Source organism: Trachemys scripta, chromosome 8 (genome assembly GCF_013100865.1).
Source record: "Trachemys scripta elegans isolate TJP31775 chromosome 8, CAS_Tse_1.0, whole genome shotgun sequence".
Taxonomy (NCBI): Eukaryota; Metazoa; Chordata; order Testudines; family Emydidae; genus Trachemys; species Trachemys scripta.
Window position 1 is genome coordinate 97,904,972 of NC_048305.1, and position 14,352 is coordinate 97,919,323.

The 14,352-nt window shown below is 42.5% G+C and overlaps 1 protein-coding gene across 4 annotated transcripts in view; it reads right to left on the minus strand.

Moving 5' to 3' along the window:
• Positions 1-14,352, minus strand: part of PODN (podocan) — a 36,968-nt gene that overhangs the window by 14,985 nt on the left and 7,631 nt on the right. For all 4 annotated transcript variants that reach the window (XM_034780203.1, XM_034780202.1, XM_034780205.1 and 1 more), the window contains exons 3-6: positions 12,743-12,836; positions 11,119-11,183; positions 4,635-4,744; positions 1,342-1,498 (exon numbers count right to left, since the gene is read on the minus strand). In XM_034780203.1, the coding sequence (XP_034636094.1) occupies positions 1,342-1,498; positions 4,635-4,744; positions 11,119-11,183; positions 12,743-12,836 (426 nt within the window). The remainder of the gene's footprint in view (positions 1-1,341; positions 1,499-4,634; positions 4,745-11,118; positions 11,184-12,742; positions 12,837-14,352) is intronic.

The window sequence follows — 14,352 nt, forward strand, 5'->3', positions numbered from 1 at the left end:
CACCAGTGTCGAAGTGATTAGAGAGAGGAAAGAGACAACATGACTGTGTCACATCAAAACGAACCCTGCCTCTCCCCTTTCAACTCCCAGCGGCTATCCCTCATTTATTGTTGCTCTCCCATTGGCTGGTCAAAACAACAGGTTCATGTGTCACTACCAGCAGATGATGCTTTTTGGAAACAAAGCTCACATTTCCCTCTCCAGTCCTCATCTTTTCCCCCACAGGGCCCAAGACTGCCATTCTCACAGCTGACTGAGGAAAGACAGTTAAAGTCCAGCACTGGGCAAACACTGTCTTGATTGTGCACGGGGCTGAGTACCCACATGTCCCATTAAAGTCAATGGGATTAGCGAGCACTCAACATCTTGCAGGAGGAGTCTAGCAATTCGCAAGATTAGGCCCTTTGTTTTTACCTTTCTCTAAACCGGAGACCCTAGTTCCTAAAAAGTGTTGCATGAGAGTCAATGGTGAAACCTTCAAAGGAGAGGAAAGGAGGGCAGGCAACAAAGGACTGCATAGCTTAGGGAGATGATAATAGGCTAAAGGCCCTCTTCATCTCCCAGGGATTGTCAGCACTAAGCACAACTGGATCCAGAATTCTCCACCATCGCAGCTCCTCCATGTTAGCTATGGTGAGAGCTCTAGTGCAAATGGGCGACACGTGATTTTAATCAAGATTAGATGACACGGAGATAATACCAGAGCACAGCTACACTACAGCGTCCACCAATGCTTCTGCCAGGGTTAGCTGCAGCCATGGAAAATTACTGGTCCAAATATTCTAGTTGCCAGTTCAGTAGAGACCAAAACTCATTGCTACTTGAAGGTGATACAGCCTATGTGAAATAATCTGGTGAGCAAAGACAGTACCTTCCTAGTGGATAAGCAGCTATGTCAGAAAAAACACCATCACACATGGCAGGCTCAGCAAAGAGGACAAAGACCGAATGGCCTTATAAACTTATCTGCCCTCTGTGTGATTCCAACACGTGAGGACAGCATGACAAAATGTGCACTCTCTCTGTCCAAGGACTGCCTGGTGTTTGGCTACACTCAGGATTGAGACATGCAAGGCTGCCAGCCAGCCACCAGCAATAAATTCCCTTGGAAAGAGAAAAAAAGGAATTTTGATCTAGGCAAACAGCTTGTTACGCTGCAAAACAGCCATCACTTCTCATGCCAGTAAACTTGTACGTACAGGGGAGATTGGCTAGTCTCTGGCTTGCTTTTAGTTCAGCCCAAACCTAGCAGGCACAATCTTACAATGGGCCTGCCTTGGCAGCTTAAATCTCAGACACTCACAGAACTGCATCCCAGATGTAAGAGAATACATCCATTACCTTTAAGTGTAGTTTATATAGTGCTGGAGGCAGGTTCTTCGGAACATACTTCAGGAAATTGCTGGACATGATCAATATCTCCACGTTATTAGACCCATTGAATATATTATCAGGTAACCCAGCATCTGAAAGTTTATTGTTGTGAAGGTATACAGATCTACCAGAAAGAAAGAAAGACTGAATTAGGCAGTATGGTCTGCTTTCCTCTCTTACCCAATACAGCCTTCTGAAATCTACACCTCAGTCTATCGTCTTCCTTGTCTTAAGATACATATGTTCATTTTTTAATGTATCACTTATTCTGCCAAGTATAAAACAGATGTGCCCAAACCACAATCCTGGCCCCAAGCAGTCTCTGAGTGGTGGAATGTTCAAAATCCAAACCTGGATCTGGATCTGTATTTTATGAATCGCCCACATCTTTAACAGGCTGAGACAAAGCAGGGATAGCTCAGTGATTTGAGTATTAGCCTGCTAAACCCAGGGTTGTGAGTTCAATCCTTGAGGGGCCGTTTAGGGAACTGGGGTAAAAAAATTTGTCCGGAGATTGGTCCTGCTTTGAGCAGGGGGTTGGACTAGATGCCCTCCTGAGGTCCCATCCAACCCTGATATTCTATGAAAGCCTGGAATCTGTACATGGCAAGACTTGGGTATGTCTGAAATCTGGATCTGAATTTAGCAGCTTGAGCCCAGCTCACTGTTTGGCCACAAGGCAAAGAGAAGCTATTGGAGCGATGGGCAAACCTCAGAAAGTTTAGAGTTTGGATTTGGTTCAGAGACATACCCAAAGTTTGGGTTCTAATCTAAATCAGTGATTCTCAACCAGGGGTCCAGGGCCCCCTGGGGGGGGGCACGAGCAGGTTTCAGGGGGTCTGCCGAGCATAGCCGGTGTAAGACTCGCTGGGGCCCAAGGCAGAAAGCTGAAGTCTTGCCACACAGGGCTGCAGCTCCAGGCACCAAGCCCCACCACCTGGGGCTGAAGTTAAAGCTTGAGCAACTTAGCTTCACAGTGCCCCCTGTGGTGCGGGGCTCCATGCAACGGCCCTGCTTGCTACCCTCTAACGCGGGCCCTGGCTATTATATGCAGAAAAACAGTTGTTGTGGCACACTGGGCCGTGGAGTTTTTATAACAGGTTGGACGGTGGCCTCAGACAGAAAAAGATTGAGAACCCCTAGTTTAAAGCACATCCCAACCTTGAGTTTGCAAAGTTGGGCTATAAATCTCTTGAGGATTGGTCATCTCGGGAGATTCCATTCTTTCTGCTTCTACGAAGGTGGGAAATAATACAAGAATAGCGTCTATGTTGCTATTTCAGAATTTCTGCTCCTAGAACTCAGGAGTGCAGAGACCACTATGCAGATGAAAGAATAGGCTTAACCAGTCTGTAAGACTTTTAAACTTAAGGTGAAGGTTTGGGGAAATATGTTTATTTCCTTTTGCACCAGTTAGCCCCATCCCTAGGTAAATTCCTCCCAAGAAGTCCTTATCAGATAAGGGGAAACAGTTCCATCTCAGAGCGAGGGGAAAAGGAAACCTCCTTTCTTACACAGTTTTTATAGCTGTGCAATGACAGTGATGTCAATGGAGCCACTCCCGATTTACACCTATGCACGTCGGAGGAGAATCAGGTCCAAACCGTCCTCCCTTTGTTTTTACAAAAACCCACTGTCATAAACAATGGGTGGCGACTCCCGTTGTTTCTGCATGTGCTGCAGGAGGCACTGTGGCTAAAGTCCTGGTGGCAGATTAACAGTATGAGAGGGAACCGCTTCCAAAGCAGGGATTGAAAAGGCTGCATTTTCTAACTTGTTTGAGGATTTTGTTGTGATTGTGGAGATGATCTGGGGGGATTTTTTGGACTCAACATAGAAACACGACAGCTCCACAAGCAGAGAACCACAGGGAAGGATATGATTCACTCTGTATGGTCCGCTATGCTTTTAACTGACAAATATTTCCCTTTCTAAAAACCTCTCGTTCCAAGTCAGCGGAGCCTGAAAGTGCATACTTTACTGGGGTGGGGGGAAAAGTACAGCAACTGAATTTCTGAGTTAAGATCTTGTATCCGTCCAGCTCAGGAAACAACAGGCTGCTATTCTGTATTAAACAATGGTTGCTACGGGAGAACTTGTGAAACTCACTTCAGAAAGAGCCCAGCTACTTAATGTGATACAGGAACTCAGCATCAGAGGGGTAGCCGTGTTAGTCTGAATCTGTAAAAAGTAACAGAGGGTCCCGTGGCACCTTTGAGACTAACAGAAGCATCTGAAGAAGTGAGGTTCTTACCCACGAAAGCTTATGCTCCCAATACTTCTGTTAGTCTCAAAGGTGACACAGGACCCTCTGTTGCTTTTTACAGGAACTCAGCAGTTTCTGTAATTCAGGTTGGAAGGAAGACACATGCATAAGCTCAGGTGCAGTCATGATGAAATATCACTCAAGGTGAGTGACTGACCCAACCTTTTCAGGTGACTGTAACGGCTTACCAGACTAAGAGCCGAGAAGGTACTGAGCTAACGCAACTCCCCCTGAAGTCAATGGAAATTGAGGGCTCCCTGCATATTGCAGGATTAGACCCTGCGGGCTCAACTGTGCCAGCCAGCGCTAGGCACTTACAATTCAAATGTGCACGTTGTAACCAGCAGTGGAGCTCGGGATGCTCTTGCAATGGTTACTGCAGTAATGGAGTCTGAATCAACAGATTAGGTAAAACTTCTGTGGAGCAGACCACATTTCACAGCAGGCTTGTGAAATGAGGGTGGTCTGTGGCACTGCACTGGGGTCCAGCCTAGAAAATCATCACTAAAGAATAGCGGTGGTGCCTAGAGAATCAGCCACACAAGGTTGAAGTACTGATGGGGGTTGGTAAGTACTGTTGAATCCAATACTGTTGCATCATTAACAACAGCATTACAGCCTCAGCTTGAACGCAGCCTTTCAGTGAAGGAACTAAAATGGAGTTGGGAATATTTGACCAGTTAGTCACTGATTTGATTAATCAGTGTCGTTCCTTGCCACTCATAACAGATAAACATAAACAAGATTTCGAAGACGTGTTTATTAAAAATGTTGTGTGTATATTTGTGTGATGGCCAACAAAAGCCACTAGAATGCATTCATCCGAGAGTGGTTTTGGTCCCCTCGGTAACCTAAACAATCCTCCTCCTCCAAAAGTTATCTGCGGGCCAAAAATGGTTTTGGTAAACAATCTAAATAATCAGTTCTTCCCACCAACCCATTTGCGCTAAGCCGTGACAGAACATACTCCTCCTTTCACTTCTTGATCCCTTACCTCAGGTTTGGCTTCTGTCCGAACGTGAGCCCATAAATCTTTGTGATGTAATTGGCTGCAAAATCTGCACTGATCAAGGTATTTGGTAGGAATTTCGGAGCCAGAGTTAGCTGAAAAACAAATATTCAGGGGGGAGGGAGGGGAGGAGAGAGAAAGCCAGTTAGATGCAATGAATGCTTTAACCACCAGTATTGGGTTAGCATCAGAATATTTGCAGGCTATTTACTTTGAAGAAGCAGCAGTAAATGACAGAGTCCAAGTGGTCTCATTAAAAACAGTGAGGATTTCTGTCCTTACTAAATAATCTCTACAGGAAGGAGCTAGACTTTTGCTTCAGAATGTTTGGATGGGTTTTGTTTTGATTGGAAGAAATCAAGGGTTCAGAGAGTAAATACATTTCATGTTATGGTCATAATTCCTGTGAAATACTATGCCAAAATTTTTAAAAAGCCGCATAATGCCCTCACTGCCAGAGTCTCATGTGAAAGTAACTCACGTGGTGGTTACTCCACACTTTAGTTCCAAAGTCCCATGCATGTTTGACAATCTCTTCAAAACAGGATGCAGGTTACCAGGGGTGGTTTTTTCCAAACAACACAGCAGAATAGAATATCGGCACAAAAGCAAATATCTGATGTGTATTAAGAGTTACATCTTATTTGTTAAACACAGACAGTGTATTGGAAACACAATACAGTGTTCTTGTCCCAAAGATCTTATAATCCAAACAAGACAGATACAGGGCTTGAGTCTCTTCTTGGCCCAGCGCTATTCAATATCTTTATCCATTATCTGGAAAAAAAACATTGCTGGTAAAATTTGCAGATGACAAAAATTGGTGGAGTGGTAAAAGATTAGGACAAGTCAGTTCTACTGAGTGATCTGGATCATGTGGTAAAATGACTCTACTGAATAATAGCTAAAGTCAAGGTCATACAATTAGGAACCAATAATACAGGTCACACTTTTAGGGTGGAGGTCTGTATTTTGGAAAGCAGCAACTCAAAATAACTTAGGGTTCAAGGTGACAAGATGACTCAAGACGTGATCGCCTAGAGCAGTGCTGTGGTTAAGAGAACAAATGCAATCTTTGGATGTATAAGCAGGGGAATAACTAGTAAAAATAGGAAGATGTTCTCAGTACTGTATGCATCATTAGAGAGATAATTACTGGAATACTGGGCCAATTAATTTTTTAAAAGGATATTGACAAATTGGAAAGGGTTCAGGAAAGAGCTACAAGAATGATTCCAGGTCTAGATAACCTGCTTCACAAGGAGAGACTGAAGTACCTCAATCTATCTTAGTTTATCCAAGAGAAGGCTAAGAGGTGACTTCATCACAGTCTGTAAGTACTTGTATGATGAAAATATTTCTGATAGTAGAGGGCTCTTTAATCTAGCTGACAAAGATATAACAAGATCCAATGTCTGGAAGCTGAAGCTAGACAATTCAGATCAGAAATCAGGTGCACATTTTTTAAGTGAAGATAATTAATCATTAGAACAATTTACCTGGAGTGTGATAGATTCTCTGTCCCCTTTAATCAAGATTGGACGTCTTTCTAAAAAGATATGTTCTGGAGAATACAACTAGAAGTTGTAGACTAGATACAGATATCACTTGGTGAAATTCTATGGCTTGCATTATGCAGGAGGTCAGACTACCTGATTATAATGGTCTCTTCTGGCCTTAAATACTTTGAATCTATAAATCCTCCTCTCACACAAATTTTACAACAGTGTTACTCCATGAACTTCAATGGTCCTACTCATGATTTAAGTGATGTCAGTGAAGGGAGAGTCAGGCCTATGGAGCAGGCAAGACACAATGAGACTGCACATAAAAAAGAATGACTGACATTCCTTCAAGTCATTACTCCTATTATTATTATTATTATTAACACTTCATTATTATTATCACCTTGGGGAAGAACAGAGATTTTAATGGGGAATAGCTTGGCCTAACTTCTTAAATAAATGAATAGCTGAAGAGTATCAAGCTTCTCTTTCTGCTGGTATGTCAAGCATGCACTTGGCAGAGTAGTGTTTCTATCACTTGTAGTTCACCAGACATATAACTCAGACTTTTATTTTTAAACCGAAAATAAGTTTGTTTCATTTATTTGTCTCTCTCTCCTGTGTCAGTAATTCCCTCCTTAGGCTGCCTGAAAATGTCTGATGGACCCAATTCAAGCAACAAGAACCATTTCCCCAAATCAATTATCCCCTGTGAAGCTTTCTCAGCACCAGAAATAATGGGTAGAAATTAGAGGCATTTTACCAAGACCAGCACTGACACCACATTGCCTTTAGCTTTAGATGTACTCATGGATACATGCTATACTTGCTGACCTGGGAGATGTAATCTCATGGAAGTGGGTTAATGCTAACAAGCCTGGTCAAGAAGCTCTGGAAACGTGTCATAAGGCAACATTCTCTACCATGGCATAATACACAGAAATCAGACACAGGAAATCACTCAGAGATGCAATTAATCACTTCCATCCAGGTTCAAGCTTTCCTGTCTGCATACATTGTCACCTGGGTCAAAGCAGATATATGAAACACACAACAGCCCTGTGTGACACTCAGAGAAACAACAGAATCACTGAAAACCACAGAGAAAGAAAATAGAGAGGAGATGTTTCGCTCTTTCTAAGAAAGAAAGAAAGAGATTGATTGATTCAAGCTGCTCAGATCCTTTTCTCGGCCTCTCTTCCAGGACCAGCTCGCATCAGCTATCTGGGGTTGGACAGCTGCTGCTGGCCAGGTAGATTTCAGATGTAAGAAGGCATGCTCAGATTTAGCAGACAGAAGCAGACAGCCCTTTCTTAATCTTTCACAGCTAGATAGCAGGAGCTGAAGGAAGGGGTACAATAATGATAGAACTGACACAACAACTGTCCCAGTGTTAGAACTTTCACTCATTGGCTTTTATAACTGGATGAACTGTTTTGTGTGTGTGCGTTCACCAAGAGCCAACAGATGGTTGAAGAGCACCAGGATCTTTGTGTAGGTTTCCAGGAACTCCATTGCACAGAAGTGTCAATATCAGATTTACCTTCTCCTCACCCTTCTGCCTTCCATCCTCTTGATATGAGGCAGACATCAGAAAAACATGGCTGCTCTCAAAAGCCTATAAACCAGTTACTCTGATGTTTGGCAAGTTATACTTTCATCCACCTCAGGTGGGTAGAGGCCTGTTGAAAATTACAGAACACATCTCTGAAGGGAAATCCCATTCTCTTACTAGAAATGGTAATGTGACCAGCTGAGGGAAAATCACTGTTCTTTCTCTCACCTGCCATGACAGGTCTAACAAATGTTCAATCCAAGTGTGTGTTTTGCATTTTAGGTATTGCCAACTGGGGGGCGGGGGGAGGGAGACACTGAGACAATGAGAGCTATTTGCTGTATCTGCTCCTGCAGAGAATGATGAATTTTCCAAACTTGTGCTGCTTCTAATATACTGAATGCACTATTCTAGGATAATATCTATAGTACTGAATGATGATTTTCATTAGTTGGCTCTTCAGAGAATTTATGCTGGGTTTTCATAGTTGTTAGAGTTAAAGTAGATTCAGTGGCTGGGAACTCTCCCATCATTATTGTCTAACAGCAATCTAGTGACTTCAACTAATGCGATTTTCTCTGCAGCCTTGTTCCTGCCCTCCCCTGCCCATCTCCATATTGCAGGTTTCTTTCCTCCATGGCTAACTGGTAGATTAACCAATTACAGTGCTGCCCTAAAAGCTATTTTCTCCTTGCCTGCTGCAGACCCTGACACAAACAGAAAAGCCTTGGCCCAGTGAATCCCATATCACTACGGGAATACTGAGAAATCTCAAGACTCCCTGACCCAAAGGGCTGATAATGTAAAGTAATCAATACAGCAGCTCAGTGCCCTGCCCTCCATTTCAGCAGGTGAGGTTTTTGTTAAAAATGTGGCTCCCCATAGGCTGTGTGACCAAGGCTTCTGGTGGGTGTTCTTGGGGAATTTAAACAAGAAGCGACAATATAACTTATTTACTTATGGTGATTGATACACCTGCAATACAGCAGCGTTATGTATTAGCCTAGTTATGCTAATTAAAAAAGCCACCCTGACAATTTACCTGTCTGTGAAGTAATCAGAACTGCCACTAACTAAAACATCAAGACAAACCTCCTTCCATAAAATGAGAGGAGTAAACTACCAGCAAATCCCTGCCCTCCTCCAAACACCACAGTTGCCTGAGCTGTAGCACTTCCCTTTGCAGCATGGATGCATAACAAAGCCAATCTGGTTTGTCCTGGCTCGTGATTTCTGAAGACGTGTTATTTTTGTGGGTCCACAACTTCTCACTGTAACTGCTTCTGACAATTTGCTGATGTTTGCATTTTTATCTTGGATGTGTGTCTCTCTCTGCAACAGTGTCAGGAAAAGCCAAACACTTTGTTTTGTCACACAGGGAAAAGTTGGACTGCAAAGTTCTGGAATATTAGTCACAGCCTGGCTTGTTCTTCTCTTTTATGGATCTACTTGCTGCCAAGACCATTACATGGAAATGTGGCTTGAAAAAGTAGAGAATGTGATATAGCTGTACTAAGGAGCAAATTCTGAGCTCAGGCACACCAGGGGAAATCCATGAAGTTATTATGGATTTGTCCTGGCAGGACACTTAGACCAGAATCTGGCCACTTGGTGTATAATCTAAAGGCCAAAGGATCACAGACATTAAAAAAAAAAAAAAAAAAGTGTGGTTTAACAGATAGAGAATTACATTTTTTTCTGTCTGAAAGGGGCTCTCTGCTTGCACAGCTGAGCTTTCCCCACTGATCTGTGCCTGGTGCTTTAAGCCCTACTTTTCTGTGGCATCACATTTCCTTCCATAGCAAGTAATTGTGGGGGTTCATTAAAAATATTAGTCCACTGCAGAACCAAACAGGAGTAAGGTGATATCAGAGAAGGCATTTCCATCCCTGTTGAGATAGCATAACCTTTTCATCAAGGCTTGGGGTATCTGTTGTGACTCCTACCATGGGTCATCAGCAGGGACCTGGGACCTTAACCACTAGAAGTATGCGCTCCAAACATTTGAGCTAAAGAGGTAACTTGATTAGCTGCTAGCAACAGTAGGCACTTAGTCTCTTATGTGGACCGGACACTAGTGTGGGGGACACAGCACACAATACATTGGGCGGGGGGGAAGGGGGTTACACTTCCATCAGGTCCCAAAACCTCAGTAGCACTAGCTTCTCTCTAACATCTACTTCCACTCATTCCACAGTTCTCCTAATCCATAGAACCCACATTTGGTGGGCAGTTGTCTCTACTATGCATGTGTATAGCTCCTGTAGACATGATGGGAATGGGCTCCATGGAGAATGGAGTGGCATTTTCAGTTCCTGACTGTTCATTATAAGAGTCACACATCAAAGTGTTAGGACCTATTTTTCCAGTAAGGCTTAACCCAGCCTCTTCTAGTGTGTGTGCAGCTTTGTATACCTGCACTCACAGTTTATGTGCACTATCATCTCTGTGTGCAGGTGAAAAAGTCCATCAACTAGGGCCTGATCCAAAGCCCATAGACTGCAGAGCTGGAAGGGACTTCAAGAGGTCACTTAGTCCTGCCACAGTGCATGGGGTTGAACTAAGTATAGCTAGATCATAACTGACAGGTGTTTATCTAACCTGTTCTTTAAAATCTCCAAAATCTCTAAATCTTTTATCATTTTTGTTGCACTTTTCTGGACGGTCTCCAGTTTACTGACATCTTTTTTAAAGTGGCACCCAAAACTGGAGACAGTACTCCAGCTGTGGCCTCACCAGTGCCAAGTAGAGCATAGTGATTACCTCCTGTGTCTTACATCGGAGTCGTACAGTGTTACTGCCTAGTCAGTAATTCCCCCATTTTATATTTGTGCATTTGATTTTTCCTTCTAAACGAGGTGCAGTACTTCAGAGTGAGTCTCTCTCTTGACTTAGTGGGCTTTGGGTCAGGTCCCCAGTGAGTGCAGGTTCTAGACGTTATGTGTTCGAACACCACACAACACCAAACGTGGTCAAATGAGCTTGTGCGTGAAAACTCTTTTGCCTGTATAACCGTGAAGTAATGGATTTAAATCACCTGCACTGAGGCAATTGTGCACAAAAGTGCACACAGATTCCAGATGGCGCTAGACCCGTGTGCACAGGTGAGAGCTCTATTTTGAATGATTAATTTCTACCTCTCTCTTATCTATTGATGCACTCTTCAAACGAACATCTTCACACAACATCTTAAGAGCAACGCCATAAATAGCCCTTTTGTGTTAACAGTTTTGCAGCATGATGGAAGTTTTAATTGTAGATAGCCTTAGATGAGCCCCCATTGGAATTACACACCTCAGCACAACATTACAGGCATGGAGAACATAAATGTATTTTTTAAATCATCATTATTGTTTAACTTTATGAATAACATCAGAAGGCATCTCCAAAAACCATTTCCCCCTCTTACCTTATTGTTTGCAAGGTACAGGTAATTCAGGTTCTCCAGCTGTTCAAATGCCTCCTCTGGAAGCCCTTCAAACAACAGGAATGATTTACAGTCAACACCCTTTGTGAATGAGAATGCTAGAGGGGCTTTTTTTCCCCCCCAAAGGGTATCTATAATGTAAGTTTTAAATATTTTTCAGAAATAACCTGACTCATGCTTTTTGTTGTTGTTTCATTTTCTATAATTATACAAGCTATAGAAATTCATAAAGAACTCTAGCTGAACAAAGCACATTGTTTAGCCTGTAGTAATTCGCGTGATGATCAGAAGATGTAAAAGAGTGCACCAGATTTAAGGTCGCTTGCTATGGGATATATATTACTAACTGCACAGAGCATCCATGCTGCCTGGGAAGAAAGGACAGGAATCAGATGTGGATTTTCTTCCCTCCCTCCACTGCTACATCTTTTGGTTAATTTCTTTTTATTAACTTGTAGAAAATTCTTCTCATAAGGACATAGTCTAAATCAAAGCATATTTGAAACTTACGGCTCAATCATGTGCCCACTGAAGTTAATGGAAGAAGTTTCTCTTAACTGAAAAGGGAACAGGACCAGGTCCTGAATCTATACTTTTTGTTTTGCTGTACAATGGTCCTGTGCTTCCAATCAAGTCTACTTGTACCCCCTGAAATAGGAGGCTGCTCTTGTTATCCATAGGAGTAGTAGGGTGCACCTCACAGACAGGGTCACACCTGAGTGTGTTGACAGTAGTACCATTTCTGAATCACACACTTTCCCCCTTTATTATCATGTGGCTCTTCCCCAGCCTCTATTTTCTTCCTCTTTCAGAATCTGGACTTTTCCTTATTAATTAAATAGCAATGTTCTATAGAATCACAGAAAGCAGGGTTGGGAGGGACCTCAGAAGGTCATCTAGGCCAACCCCCTGCTCAAAGCAGGACTAATCCCCAGACAGATTTTTGCCCCAGATCCCTAAATGGCCCCCTCAAGGATTGAACTCACAACCCTGGATATAGCAGGCCAATCCTTAAACCACTGAGCTATCCCTCCCCCCATAGCAAGTGCTTGACTTATCCAGCAAAACTTGCCTGAAGCAATCAAAGTGGGTTGACAGAAAGGGTGGGAGTGGTGTTATTTTTAATGCTTATGGTTTGGTTCCAAAGGTTTTGAGTAATTTAGACATCAAATTAACTGAATTGAACTGAAGGAGTGAATTAAGAAGCAGGCTCTGTCATAGGGAATTTGTTCAGCATGCAGATATTTCTGGATCCAATTTGGATTGCTCTGATGCGCTCTAGAGGGACTGGAGGGAGTTTCCTGGACAAGCGTGCGCTATGCCACAGTACGCAATATAGCTGCCATGTCTCTTCATTTGGTACAAGGAGGACTGCATTTTTATGCACTGAGCATTATTTTTCAGATGATGAAGTGCCTCCACATCTTGTGTGCTGGCCAAAGGAGTGACGCGGATTAGCCATCCATTCTAATAATTTAACATTTGAGCCCACACACCATTCCTCACGTCTTCCATCTGTGACCACTGACTGGCTTGTTGCATAAACTCATGTTGCAGAGCTTGTCAGTGGCTCTTGGTACTCTGATGCTTGGCTTTTCCAGCTTACCTTTCGAAGTGAGCCTGTTGTTCTGTAAATTGAGAGTTTCTAGTCTGTAAAGACGGGCAAGCTCTTCTGGAAAGATTTCTTCTATCTGGTTATTCTAAGGAAAGGGAGAATAGGAATCATCAGCTAAGTAATCAGAGAAAGACCCTAGCTCTGAACTTTTGGAAAGTTTGGATCTGAATGTCAAAAATAGATCCCTGGCTATAAAAGGCCAAACTCAGATCCCAAATCTGACAAACTCGAAGTTAGCAGAGTTTGAAATCTTGCAAAGCCAAGTTCTGCAGCTTGGGATTATCCCTAAAAATATCCAGGTCCTGTACTTTATGAGGAACAGGTTCTAGTAAAGCCTATAATGTCCTCAGACAGAGGCAAACCCTCTGAACAGCTGGCAGGTAATTAAAGCACAGCTTTACTCTGAAAAAGGACTATATAAGACTGGTATAGTGGGGTCTCAGGTTTATTTTCTGTCAGTGATGTATTTTATTAAATCAAACGTGATTGGTAGAATGAAAGATTTTTTTCTAACTGCAAACTCATCATGAGATCTGAAAGTCAAGCTGGGTTCTATTTCAGACATGCCACCGCTAATAAAGAATCTGCCATCAGACTTTAGTTAACAATTCTTTGATAGTGCACAAGGCTGAATAGTGTTCATATTAGTATTAAACATGTATATTATGGTAGCATCTAGAGGCTTCAACCAGGTCAGGGGCTAAGAGCTATATACCGAAAATTACAGCCTCTTCGCCAAAGAGCTTACAGCATGGAATCCTGTCCAGTTTCCCATAGCCCATCTAGTGGGGTGACAGGAGTTAAACTTTTGTTTTGACAGTAAAATAGCTCTAACTGAAACACACCTGGAGCAGATCTGTTCAGTAATAAGGTGTCATTTTACATTACAACTTTTCTGACTACAGCTGTGCATTGATTGACAACTCTGAATTTTCCCTTGCAAAACTGTGCACTCTCTCAATTTATCAAATGTGATAAATACCAAAAAAACACTAATTAGGGACCACAGGACACATTCTATACAAGTGGGAATCTGCAAGTCACTGCATTGACTGTGGAGTTATTTGGGATTCACACTGTTTTAACTAAGAGCACAATCTGGCTCACGTACTCCAGTAAAAAAGAACAGCAAGCAAGGAATTGGAATGGCTTAATTTTAAGCACTTTCAGTGAGACTTAATAAACACCAGCATTAATTATCTTGTCTTGAACACAACTGCCCTGCTCTACCAGAGGCCTCAGACAATGGATCAAAGGGAGGGAAAATATGCCTTTAATTAAATTGAAACTTACTAAACTTCTACAAAGAACCCTGCTTGGCAAATGAAGCTACTGACAGCACATTGTTAGTGGATTCTTCTAAGGACCTGTCTACATGGGAAAATTAGACTTGTGTAACTTAAGGCATTCATTTAAACCAGTATAGTTACAGTAGTATAATCCCCCAGGAGAGCACTCTAACATCAGCTCGAGGGCCTTTATTCCATTTAGTTTATGTCACTTGGGAAGAGGTTTAAGATAAACTAAAAAAAAAAAAAAAAAAAAGCCACCCTCCAGAATGAGAGTCCACACAGAGGGCTATGCTGGTAACACTTTCCCAT